The 13,436-nt window shown below is 39.4% G+C and overlaps 1 protein-coding gene across 1 annotated transcript in view; it reads left to right on the plus strand.

Moving 5' to 3' along the window:
* The window catches only part of DOCK2 (dedicator of cytokinesis 2), a 154,952-nt gene that overhangs the window by 99,989 nt on the left and 41,527 nt on the right, over window positions 1-13,436 (plus strand). Inside the window, exon 30 of the mRNA XM_005523460.3 lies at window positions 11,549-11,627. Within this exon, the coding sequence (XP_005523517.1) occupies window positions 11,549-11,627 (79 nt within the window). The remainder of the gene's footprint in view (window positions 1-11,548; window positions 11,628-13,436) is intronic.

Genomic DNA, 13,436 nt, shown 5'->3' on the forward strand with positions numbered 1-13,436 from the left:
GCAGCTGTGTGTGACAGGCAGTACTCAATGAGCAACAGAGAATGAAAAGGGGGAATGAAATAATGAAACACCTTTTCTTTTTCCTGTTTCCCCTCTTCCATTAACAGCAAGATGGAATGAACACTTTTTTATGGCATGCTAGGTAGGGCAGAACACTTTGGGGAACAGTAACATCGTCATTAAGGTCGTGAAGATATAATATCTGAGTTGTTTTTCTGATCCTCCATGGTGAATTTAATTAACTTTTGCTCTAATTAAAGTTGCTTACTGCATTCTTCTTATTAGTTACTACTGCTTGTATGTGCACTTTATTCCACTCATGACACTTAGATATTGGCTATTAACTTATTAAAAGCAGTAATTCCTAAGTACATGGCATTTGTGGGGAAATGCTAGGCTGGTTTAGGTAATACCATATAGTCTGTTTATCTTTCAGCTGTTCATAATTTTAATTTAGAGGGATATAATTTCTCCCAGGAAATTCATGTACTTTATTGTCAACATGAAGTGCATGGGGAGTCAGATTGGCTGAGTAAAAGGAACAGTTAGCAGGGTTAGCAACTACAGGGAAAGAGCTCACATCCCTTCCCTTGTCTTCTGGGCTTTGAAATGGTAATTCCTCACAGGGAGTCTGAAAGTGTTTGATCTTATCATAATTAGTAGCCAGGGTCAGTTTGGTTGGTGCCCACTCTGAAGTGGCTTTGTGAGCGTTTTGATTGTTTCCTGTGTCCATTTGGGTTGGTTTTTGAACCTTGCCCACACTATTTTGAGGTATTTAAAAATAAATGGAAGCAGGGTTTCACCAGCACATTTCAAGGTCAGATCCTACTCACTGAAAAAACTCCTGCAAGATAACACTGTAGGGTATTTTCTAACACCACTAGTTTGGCTTTTTCTAAAAAATGTTTTCATTACCTGTGTATCTGAGTGTTTTCAGACATCTGTCAGAGTCAAGTCTTCCCCAGTGCTTTTTAAGTCTAACTTGAAAGGTTTAGCACTGCAGGTATTTGGCAAAAGAGCTGGAATTGTTGTCAATTTTCTTTCATTATACATACTAAAAATAGCTGCTTACTTGCTGATGAACTGCTTTGTAACACCCTCCAGACGTGGTTCTCATGGAGCTCACACTTGGAGCGCTGTTATTAATTGAACCAAAGCTCGTTGCCTTCAAATCAGTGACACCTGCATCCCCAGGCCCTCAGCTCATCCCAGCCTGCCAGGGCTGTGGGCTCTCCCAGTTATCCTGCTCCTGGCCAGGCAGCAAAGGGAGGCAGAATAAATCCCTCTTTGGTGCCCAGCAAGAGACTGCTGGGACTTCTGTTCCAGAGAGGACAGTAGGGATTCCAGCCCTGGGTTTTGCTGGGGTTTTTTTGGGTTTTTCTTTTCACAGATCACCAGAGAATGGCTCTGTGGCTCCTAAAAGCTTGTTTTCCACACATGTGTGCATGGTCCTGAATACAACCTTGGAATAAATGTTGAAGGCCAGGTTGGGCAGGGCTTGGAGACACCTGTCCCAGTGGAAGGTGCCCTGCCCATGGCAGGAGGTGGAATGAAATGAGCTTTAAGGCCCCTCCAACCCAAATCATTCTGTGATTCAATTAACTCAAGCTGAAAGAAAGAAGAACCTCAAAATAATTAAAATATTTAATCTGCTATTTCATCTGCTTCTCAGTCTTCCATTTATCTGTTGGTGGAAATAAAAACCTGTCACATTTAAAAAACAAACAAAGAAAAACCCATACCACGCCCCAAATGAATAGTTTAGGTTAGTTTTACCCTGAAAGCCGATTCATTTATATAACTAAGGTTGGGTGATGGTGTTATGGTTTATTTTGTGCAAATAAGGCAGAATTTAGAAGGCTGATCTGCTGCATACAAGTAACTCTCTTCTTTGATCTTGTTTTCCTCTGCAACTTTTGACTGATTTAAACATCTTCTTATAGAAATGCCGTTGTTTTTATAAGGGCTTGAATTTTCAGGGGAGCAGAATACATTTATACACAGGCTTATGGCATATTGCAGAACTTAGTAATTTTAATGTATGAAAAAATATTTTAAGCAACAAGTATAAGTGTCTAACAAAAATATTCTTTTATGCACACTTGCAGAAAAGGATAAATCAGGTATTATAACAAGTGCAAACAAATGTTACTGTTTAGTCATTGATTTAATTGTGTACAGTGATAGGATGTGTCCTTGGACTGTTTGGCTCTGTTATGAGACTAAAAATGTCCCTGTTGAAATGCGGTTTCCCTGTTAATATAAAGTTCCTTTCAGAGGGAAATTTATTTTTTTATTGTTTCCCATGCTGGGGTATTTGGTACATAATGCCTCAGTGTTCTCAAATTTGTACCTGCTGTCCATTAAATCCAGATTCTTCTGTTTCTTCACTGTATTTCTCAGTCTCTACAAAAGGCAGTGTTTGTAATCAGGGAAATGACATTAAATTAAATGACCCTGGGGCAATGGGGTAAGGCAGGTGAAGGCAGAGGCAGTGCTTTGCTCCTGGAGAATTTCACTTCCAGCTGCAGGTGCCTGACTCTGCCCATGCCAATGTCACCCCTGCATCCTCCCAGCACAGAGATGTTCACTCTGCACTAACTCTGCATGTCTTTGTTATTTGTGTCATGGAATTATCTGTTTACCAGCAATCTGAACACTCCATTAGGTGGTGGCTGCAGCAGAGAATCTGCTCAGCGAGGGAGGCAGTTGCCCATTGTGGCCATGGTGCAGAGTGGATGCCTGGAAGGTTTTAACTGCAGTAATTTATTTAATCTTTTATCTGAAATGCAGAGAGAAAATGTGCAGGGAGATGTCCCATTCCCACTCCCACTGCAGAGTGCCTCATCTTACCTGGTATCAGCTGCTGGGGTGCTCACACTCCCAGAGTAAGAGCTCCCTGAAGTAATAGAAAAGGGAAGGAAGGGAAGGAAGGGAAGGAAGGGGAGGGAGGAAGGGAGGAAGGGAGGAAGGGAGGAAGGGAGGAAGGGAGGAAGGGAGGAAGGGAGGAAGGGAGGAAGGGAGGAAGGGAGGGAGGGAGGGGGGAGGAGGGGGGAGGGGGGGGGGGGGGGGAGGAAGGGAGGGGGAGAGGGGGGGAGGAAGGGAGGGAGGGAGGAAGGAAGGAAGGAAGGAAGGAAGGAAGGAAGGAAGGAAGGAAGGGAGGAAGGAAGGAAGGAAGGAAGGAAGGAAGGAAGGAAGGAAGGAAGGAAGGAAGGAAGGAAGGAAGGAAGGAAGGGAAGGAAGGAAGGAAGGAAGGAAGGAAGGAAGGAAGGAAGGAAGGAAGGAAGGAAGGAAGGAAGGAAGGAAGGAAGGAAGGAAGGAAGGAAGGAAGGAAGGAAGGAAGGAAGGAAGGAAGGAAGGAAGGAAGGAAGGAAGGAAGGAAGGAAGGAAGGAAGGAAGGAAGGAAGGAAGGATTGGGAATTTGATGCTCTCAGGGAGTTAGTGAAATAAACTGTTACTTTCCTAGATACAAATTCAACTTGCAGATAGAAACCCCTAAGGTTCTTTGCTATGTGGCCTATTATAAAATGCTTTCAAGTATTTTAATTTTAATAAAACATCTGGGGATTAAAAGAATTTTTCCCTCTGTGGAATATATATGCAAATGAGTAAAAAAACATTGAAGAGATTACCCATACAAACTGTTCTATGTCACTACAGAAAAGACTAAAAATTCAATACTCATAATTTTCATTAGTTGTAAGTGCAATTGAGCAGTCCTTCTGTGTTCCCCATTCTGAGGAACTTTGACCAGAACTTCATCTAATTAGAGATTTTCAGGAAATAAAATACATGCAATTTCCTTGTATTTAACATTATTTTGAACAGTTAATTTTCTTTTTTTTTTTTACCAGAAGCATCACAAAATAACTCTGCTGGTGTATTATGTATTTGCTGCATAATCATCTCTTTTAAAATTCATAGTCTGCTGGTTCAATGCAATGAAAATCAGTGGAAGAATGGAGAAGTAATTTTGTAATATCAATTCAAACTTCAAAAGTAAAGGCTGTGGGAGTTTATTAGTGTGTGACATCCTGACACAACCATGTTAAGACATTACATTCGTCTTTAAGAACAGGTTTTCAGCTTTGTGTCTGATTCCCATTCTTGATTAGCACTAAAGACAGCATGTGATTGCTAATTTTTTCATTAATTCAGAATATTTCTTCTATGCAAAAAAATTGTCTGGAATGCACAGAAAAGAAAAGGAGACAGAAGTGAGACAAAAGTCACAATATAAGCAAAATTACTGGAAGTAATGAAGTACTGAAACCTCTCAAGCTGATTTACTTAGACTTCGTTCTGGCAGCTCTTTCTACGCTTCATTTTCAAGCTATGAAGTTCTTTAAAGCATTCAAAACATCCCATTCCCAGGAGTTTGGCATAAAATGTGATTCTAATATGCAGACTTGAAAATATATTTTGCTTCCTAAATGAGAGCCACAGACTGTTTAAAGCATGTTTTGGATAGATGCTGAAGGAAAAGCCACATGCAGAGAGCCCGTTGGCCAAGGTCTCACATGGAAATTTGGCTTGTCTGGCACAAAGCCACTGCACATTCCTGACTTTCTCTGGGAGTTTATTGTGCTGCTGGCAGAAAAACTCTGACACATTATAGCATGAAGTATTCTGGATGCTTGGCATAGATGTTTAATGCAATTTTTCAAATAATGCAAGTAAGGAAAAACACAATGTACAATTGAGAGAAGCCCCAATATTATAATTGAGGCAGAGCAGCTGGGGCACAGCCATTTTGAAGCAGTTGCTTTCTGACCATGTTATTTAGTTATACTCTGGGTGTACATTGGAAAAGAATTTAGGAATATGGCAGTTGCTTTATCATTAGAATTCAATATGAATGGTTCAAGAAATTATTCCTCAGTCTGTAGCGAAGCTGAGTTGACACAAGGGAGAAATATGATGAAATTATTCTCCTTTCTTTGTGCCACTGGCCATTTTTTTGCAGTTACCATGGAAGTGGATTTTTTCCCAACTGTTGCCATTATTGTGCTCTTCATAACTAGGTTTCATGTAGCCACAAGGTTTTTAAATATTGTCTCCATCTTGCATTACCCTTCATTTCTAAATCAATGATTGCCATGTTATTAGGAGATAATTTCTGTTGTTGCTTTGTGAAGATTTTTGCTATTTCACCTGGAGTACCTGTGTGTTTTAGTCTCTCCTGTCACACCCATTGCTTGTCTGGTCTCTCTTCTGTCTATTTTGTACCTTCCAGCATTAGTTTATAGTTGCCATTCACTGTTTCAGTCCTTGACAATGAGCAGCATTGGGGTTTGTGTCTGACCCACTCTTTGAATCTTCTCATTCTGTAACGTGCCTTCTTCTGCATTTTCTGCACACAAGGAAGGGAAAAAGTTCTGCACACAACAAGGAAGAGAAGCCCACAGAAGAATCATTTTACTTCAGCTGCTTTTCCCTAGTGTTTGCCTTATGTTACAATACCCATCAGGTGTCGTCTGCAAACCTTTTATGAGGATGATACTAAGTTGATATAAATTATGTACATGTATTATTTTGGCTCTGCTGTTCCCTGCTCCAGATCTCATAGAATTGGCATCATGACCAAACTTTTTCTATCCAAACTCAGAAAAGATCTTTAAAAATAACAGTCAGTACATCCTCTAGGGTTTGCAAAAACTTCCCTCACGTTCCTCATCTGTTCAAGTAGAGGATTCACTGATGAAAGTGCTGATTGATCTGTTTGGGGGATTACAAAAAACACTGAAGTTGGTGTAACTCCTTCTGGCTTGAATTTTTGACCGAACTCTGTGATGTAAAAGCACCTAAGGTTTGTGAGAGGAAGTCCTGAATTGTAAAAACCATTTGTACCTTCACTGGCTTTTAGATGTGACTTAAAAAACCCATCATTTTAATGGTTTCTTTGAATAAGTTTTCACAACACAGGAAATACACTCTTTTAAACTTTATTTCCTGTGCCTGATTATCCAGTAGAAGTTCATACTTGATGCATTTTTTTCTACCTGTCATTACATCAGTGCAGTCACGGCCTGAGGAGCCATAGCAGGCAGAAGTTTGTGCTCATAAATACCTGAGTGAATTCATTCAGCCTCCACCTCAGTATCTGGGTTACTCATCTCAGACTGGGAGCAGTGAACTCTCAGATTTTAGAGTCATGTGAACCTGAAAAGACATTGAAAAGCATCTCGCTGCAGTTGGGCCCTGCTTTAAAAGAATCTGCCTGAAGAGTCTGAGGAAAGGTCTGTTCATTATTTTGGAAATGTTTCTAATGCTGGATCTGATTTATGCACCTTTCCCAAAACCATGCTGTGGACCCAGAAGTGTTCTTTGTTTGGAACAAGGTGCAGAAAAAGGCCAGCTTTTGCAAAACCACCTAAGAGCAGTCAATGTGAATTTAAGGTTTTGTTTGTTTGGGGTTTTTTTGGGATATTGTTTGTTTGTTTGTTTGTTTGTTTTATTAAATTCTCTGTTTTATGTTGCAAGAAGCTGATGTAACAATTCTAACTAGCTTGCTAAATATAACTTGGGAGTTGCAGATCTGAATTTTAGGTTTATTACCTATTTACACTTCAAAAGCAAGGACAACATGCAGACCTATTTTACTGTTAGACAAAATCATCATCTTCTGAGAAATAGCCTTGAAATCCTATTTTGATTAATATGTTGTTTATGAATACAGAATTCTTTCCTTGCTCCATCTCAATCTCTCTGTTTTATTTTGAGGGAGAATCAGCTTGAAATCAATCCAGTTTATCTTAGAGTGACATAAATTTTCAGGTTTTTCTGTCTTAAATTATTTCTCTGTGTTACTTAAGGTACTGCTCTCCCCTGTTTGGAGCAGACATCCAAGTGTGTGAAACTGAGTACAGTTACACAGGTTTCTATTCTTTGGGCTCTCTTTCTGGACAAAATTTTTAACAAATGTCTCTGACAATACAATAAAGTAAAGCAGAAGCAGCAGGAAATTCAGAGAGAGAGAGGAAACAGGAACAGTTGAACCATGACAATTTTGTTGCTGTCCTAAGCCAAAACCCTGCATTTTTATACCCAGATCTAGCCCAGAGACTTTGGACTTTGAAGATCTTCCATAAATCTTCAGGCCCAAGAGTTTTATATGAGCTGTACATTAGGAGCATCAATCCTCATAAACTCAGGAAATATCATTGAGGTTATTGTGGGTAAAGGAATTTCAGCAATTTTAGATCCCAATTATTTAAACTGTCAAGAAATAAATTCTGTAGTAAGTGTCTGTAGGAAAGTTATTGTTTCATTAAAATTAATTGAAATTATAACAACTTAATTTAAGTCTTTAAAAATTAGTGTTTAAAATAATATTTTCTCTTTTTTTTTTTAATCAAAATTTCACACCGTTTTACAAGTACCTGTTTATTTTCATACTTGTGACTACTTAATTAATGCCCTTTTTTTGGTGAAAGTGGAGACTGAGGCAGGACAGTGAAATGATGGAGGCATTGGCAGAAGCCAAGAATAGCATTCAAACCTACTGCCTAAGTGACTCCCAATGACAGGAATAGATACACCCTTTAGGCAAAATACAAATGCATGAAAATATTTGGAACTTGACAGCCTGGAAATATTGCATGCTCCCTAAAAATGTGTCATTCCAGTCTGTCAGATAAAAATATTTCTGAGAGTGAAAAGGATATTTACAGAAGACAGCTTACATATAATTATATTGTATAGAAACCTGTAAATATTTTTAATATTTTCCGTGATTTCTACAGGACATTAAATACCCCAGTATTTCTTAGGTGTCCTTGAGGTCTTTCTATATGGCTAAAAGTAAACCACAAATCTTCACAAAATTTTTTATTATACCTAGTAATATATTCATATTAAGAAATAGATTTCCAATAATAAATTTCATGTGTGTTTAAGCTATGATTATTTCTATATCTATCTTGAATGATATTTTTGTTTAAAGAGTAAAGTATTGAATAGTGTGGGATTTTTTTATAGCAAGAAAAGTTATTAAAACCAGATTATACCAGAGTTTGCCTAAACTGGACATTTAGGTGATATGTTTCGCCATAGTGTCAGAGCAGTGTGGAAATGCACAGAATTTGGGAATTAAAAAAGCCTCAGAAATAGAAGACACCCCCTCCTGCTCCAGCCAAAAACTCTGAGTGATGGGAAATGTTCTCCCTGAGAAGCTGGAGCTCAAGAACTTGCTTATGTGAGTTGGCAAGTAATAAACTGTAAATCCAAGGGTCTAGAGCAATACAGAGCTACAGAAAACTGAACACCAAAAAGGCCTTGACCTAAAATTCCTGTTTGGAAGTAGAATAATGATGATGATGATGACACAAATAACCTGTCTTGATTCTGCCAAGCTGTGTGGGGTTTTGTGCTGCCTAAAATAAATCACTCTCCTAGAATCCCCTTTTTTTGCAGCATCTTAAGCTGTTTGTGTCAAGTATCAGGCAGCTTGGAGGAGATAAATGTCCCCATGTGAGTGGAGCGTTAGGGAAAAATGTGTTTATTTGCTTGTGGGCAGCGTGGGACAGCTTTCAGCAGGAATCACATTTAGGAGTTGATCACATCAAGGTGGCAAAGCTTGGGAAATGGCAGTGGGGGCACAGGGCAGCCCTGTGAGAGTGCACAAGGTGTTCAGCAGAGCACTGACAGCCTGCAAGTGATAGCACTGAGCAAAATTCCACTTCTAGAGCTGGAGGAGATTTGATGCCACGTGGCTTGTGACAAATCAGCCCCTTAATTCAGCTGGCAGGATTAGCTGAGCCAGTGCTGGAAGATGAGATCAGAGGATGCCCTGGACCACGGGGAAGATGCTCAGCTGAGTGTGTGGGATGATGCTGCAAGTGACACAGCACCATCAGAAATCTGTTAGCTCCCCCTGCCACAGCTCCTGCAGCGTCCCTCTGGTCACCTCAACAAAAAGGACTTGGCAAGATGTGACAACGTGCATAATTACTGAATTTCCTTGATCCCATCAGCAATACAGGGGAATGTCACACAGATGGGAAGAAGTTCTTTTTTAGGTTTTTCTAAAGAACATTTTCCTCCTGGAGAGCCTCACCCACAAGAAGGGATCTCGCTCCAGCCAGTCACTGCTCTAATGAAGCAGGGAGCTCCTTTGGATGATTGCTCAGTGGTTAAGTGGGATTCCTTATTGTAAGCTTGCCAAAAGCTGAACTTTTGCTTTACCTCTCTCATTAAGAAGCTGAACTTATCCCTTCTAATTTATCTTTTATTTTTTTGTGATGAGACTAAAACTCCTTTTCTCAACTGTTCTGTTTCTCCAGTGGCTCACAGAGGGCTGCCAGGGGACCAATGTACAGCAGAGCTTGTTTGCTGTGTTCTACCAGCCTCCAGTGACCAATGGCATTTAATTGTCCTCCCTTCAGTTTGGTCTTTGATGTGTCTGATCACTTCTGAGCCAGTACAAAATTCAGACCTTCGCAGCATCCCATAGCAATGAGCTGCAGAGTTGAACAAGATCAATACAGAACCTGGGTTCAGGGCAAATTTGGGAGAAAACCTCCAAACTGGGACCCTCTAGAAAACAAATTCAAGCGAGGCCCCCCCCACAAGTGGTTTGGGAAAAAGATTTCCTTGGAGAAAAGTGAGAAAAAAACTGTTTATTTAACAAAAATTGAATAATATTAAACAATAAAACCTCATGCTGTTTGAAGAGATGTTAAATCCAGAAAAGTCCTTTCCATGGGTGTAGCTCAGCTCGCTCAGTCTCGTGTCAGTCCCTCCAGCACTGGAAAGGGCCCAGGCCCAGGCCCCGGTGGCCACAGGCGTGAGCTCCCGGGGTTTGGCTGGGTTTTCAGTCCAGAGCAGGTTTGAACAGATCCAAGAAAAAGGAAAAAAAAATAAATCCAGGGAACTTCTCTGCCTCAGCTAACTAAAAACCAACTAACAGCACAGGAGAGCTGTGTCCCGCTGTCTGTCCGTGCTGCAGACAGCACAGGCCAGAGCAGCATGTGGGGCAGTGAGGGCTCTTCCTCAACACAAACTGCGGCTTCTTCTTCCCCCCTTTGCTCTCAGAACCAGTCCTAAAGGTACAGAACTTAATATGTAACATAAACAAGGTGATTTGGGATACAGGCATCATAAAGTCATCCCAGGATGCTGGGTTTGCTTCTTTTGGCTGCACATCCTGGTTGTGTTCAGGGCTCCCTGGTGCTCCCCTGAGAAGCTGTGAGCGCTCAGTCTCTCATCTCCACAGTACTTTGGATTTTATAGATCCTGTCACCTCCCTCCTCTGTCAGTGTTCCTGAACAGATCATTTCTGTGTCACTTGTTTGTTTTCTTCTCTCTTCTCTCTTTTTCTATTTGTTTGTCCTTTTGCGATGGGACACCAAAATGCCACAGAGAATCCAGCACAAGGACACAGCGTTCCTTTGACAGTAACATATGGATATCCTGCTGTGTCTTAATCTTTTCCTGATAATCCTAATTAATTAATTATTGCTTTCTCTGATGTTGCTAATCACTGAGATGGTGGGGATTTCTGGACCTGACTGTTATAACTATTAGATTTTTTTTCTGCCTGGGAATATCTAGTTGACAGCCAATCATTATATTTGAGCAGTTAGGATTGGTTTTCCCTTGGGTTCATCTTTCTGTTTGCCCCTACAGTGTTTTCCATAGAAATATTTCCACTTAATAGCTTTTAAAAAATTACCTATGAAACAAAGGCAAATGATCACTTTCAGTCAATTTCCAATTTTGAAAACAACTGAATTATTAAAATAAACTTTATAAATATTTAAAGATTCAACTGATTTTTGTTTTACGAATGTCCCGTGCTGGGAAGTCAGACAAAGCAATTAGCTTTAGAAACATGACTTAAGCATGCTGCATTAATCAACAGCTTAAATAGGTGCTGCTTTTCAGTCTGGAGAAGTAATCTTCGTGCTCTTACTCTTGGAAGAAGTAACTGTATCATATTTTAATATTAATATTAAATATATAATAATGTAATAAGGTATAATAATTATAAAATAATGTGCATTTTCACTCTTTGGAATGTGTGCATAATCCACCTGGTTCTGTTCCTGGGGAGGAAGGTGGGCAGAGGTGCTGTCCTGCCCTCCCCACCTGTAAGGAAGCTGAAAGCTGCACTTTATATATTTGAAGTGGCAGCTCCTAATTAATGATGTGAGCACAGGAGCTGTTTCAGCCATCAAACCCCGAGAGGAGGTGATGCCACCCTTGTGAATGATCCAGGTTTGGCAGAAGGTGACATTGGATTTGAAAGAATTACTCTGTTTTCTCAGGAATGCAGCAGAGTATGCAGCAGGGGAAACAAAATTCTATTGTCTGACTTTTCCAGCAGAGGTGGAGAAACTTTTTGACAATTGTATTAATATTTTTATGCGTAACACCATCAATCCTGTGCCACTGTACAGGTTGTCACCCGCTGTGCTTATGTGTGAGGCTCCCAGAGTGTTCAGTGCCAAATGTGCTCCCACCAGTATCACACCCAGTGGGTATTGATTGCCAGAGGTTACTTTTGTTTATCTGTAACACTGCTTTCTCTTTTTCTTTTTTTTAGGGTCTTCTTGAGAGCCATCAACAAATTTGCAGAGACAATGAACCAGAAATTTTTGGAGAATATGGATTTTGAAGTCCAAGTAAGTATTTAGGGTTTTTAACATGTCTGCCAGAGCCCTGCTGGCTCTGATATTTACAGTACCAGATGGGCTGTGCATTTGAGTGGGGCAGGAGTGGACCATCTTCCATGTGACATCAGAACTGGGCTTTCATTATTTATGATAAGGCACCCAACCAGGGTATTTTCTTCTATAACTCTGCTCAGGACTAGCAAGCAGAAAAATATGGTTTTTTTCTTAGCCAGCTAAGTGAATTCAGAAAATCAATCTCAGACATAACACATGGAGCCTTTACCATGTCAGTACTATGGATGTAGGACAGAAAGAGCTTAACTTTGCTGATTCCTAGAGTATTTAGCACTTAGAATTTATTTTTCACTTGTGGTCTTCCCTGACAAGTCTATCTTCTTCTATTTATTTTTATTAGTTCTTTCTGTCATAACTTTTAATTAGGAGTAGTTGGGGTTTTTGTTTGTTCAATATCATTCTGTGAATGATTCAAGTGAATTATTTCATTATGCATTTTACTATGTTTGGCTTCCTTTAGATAAAGATGAAAATATCTGTTATTTTCACATTCATTAAATTGGTATTAAAATGTAAATATACTTTGAGATTCAGGATTCGTCACTAAGTGCTGCCTGATTATGGTGTGTGAAGTTATTCTGTTTCACCTTTTATATAAAGTTCAGGGCTTTATATTTTATGGTTCATCTCACAGCTTTCAATCTGTTTTAAATGATTCCACTTGTGCTAAAAACTATTTGGGAATTGGTCTCTTGGTCCTCAACACAAAACCCCTCGGTCCCAAAGAGCTGCAGAGGAGCCACGTAAGTGGTTACACAGGAAGTTTGAAAGACAGTAGTGAGAAGAAAGGTAAAAGATTCACACTCAGTTACAGTGACCTCAAGTAGAAAATTTAGAGCTTTTTCCTGCTTTATTTCATTAAAAATGTTTTACCTTCAAAAGGTGTGATTATAAATAGGTATATATGTGTAATGTTAATTAAGATTTTTGAATCACAATGAAAGATGTTTCTTCCAAGGGACTTAAAATATATTTTTTTAGTAAATATCCCTGTTGGAAACTCTGAGGCCCTTAATGTATTTATGATATAATCTGTCTTAGGCTCTATTAACAAGCAGTTTATAACCTATTGTTTCTGCAGCACTTGATCCCTTTTTACTGCACAATGTGCCAGTAATTTTTAAAAGCAGATAACAAAGGCCTGAAAGACATCACCATCTGCAGGATACCAAAACCACACAGCCTATAAAGTCTGGATCTGTCAAAGTTTTATTAAGGTGTACACTGCCTTTTTCAAACATGAAAGCAGCAGTTTGATCTGGAGCCTTTATTTCAGCTCTTTCCTGTGGCAATTCTGTGCCTTCCAAAGTGTTATCAAACAACCAGGGATGCTGTAGTTCACCACTGCACCTTGTAGTTCAAGGGGATGCATTAATGCTCTTTTATTCATGACTTGTCAAATATCTGGAGGCTCTGAGTAAGGTAAACAATGTTATAGTAAATAAGTGGTGCCCTATAAAGAATTGTAATACCCTTATAGTCTTCATAAGAGACTTTAAAGTACAAATCAAGGTGTTACCTTACTTTTCTTTCATGAATAAAAGCTCTACAAACCTTCCAAGAGTTTCCTAAATATACCTATTTAAAAAGTTGCTACTGGAGTAAAATAGGTCTGAACAGTGCAAAGCACATTGTCTAATAGCATTAATTATAAATTTAAATTTGATTTCCCACAGTATATATCTATATATATATATATTTGTATTAATATATCTTGGCTGTAGGCAAACCTGAGCAGTGGTT

This window comes from Pseudopodoces humilis, chromosome 17 (assembly GCF_049639895.1).
Source record: "Pseudopodoces humilis isolate 2021_Gansu_Grassland_sample_001 chromosome 17, ASM4963989v1, whole genome shotgun sequence".
NCBI classification, from domain to species: domain Eukaryota; kingdom Metazoa; phylum Chordata; class Aves; order Passeriformes; family Paridae; genus Pseudopodoces; species Pseudopodoces humilis.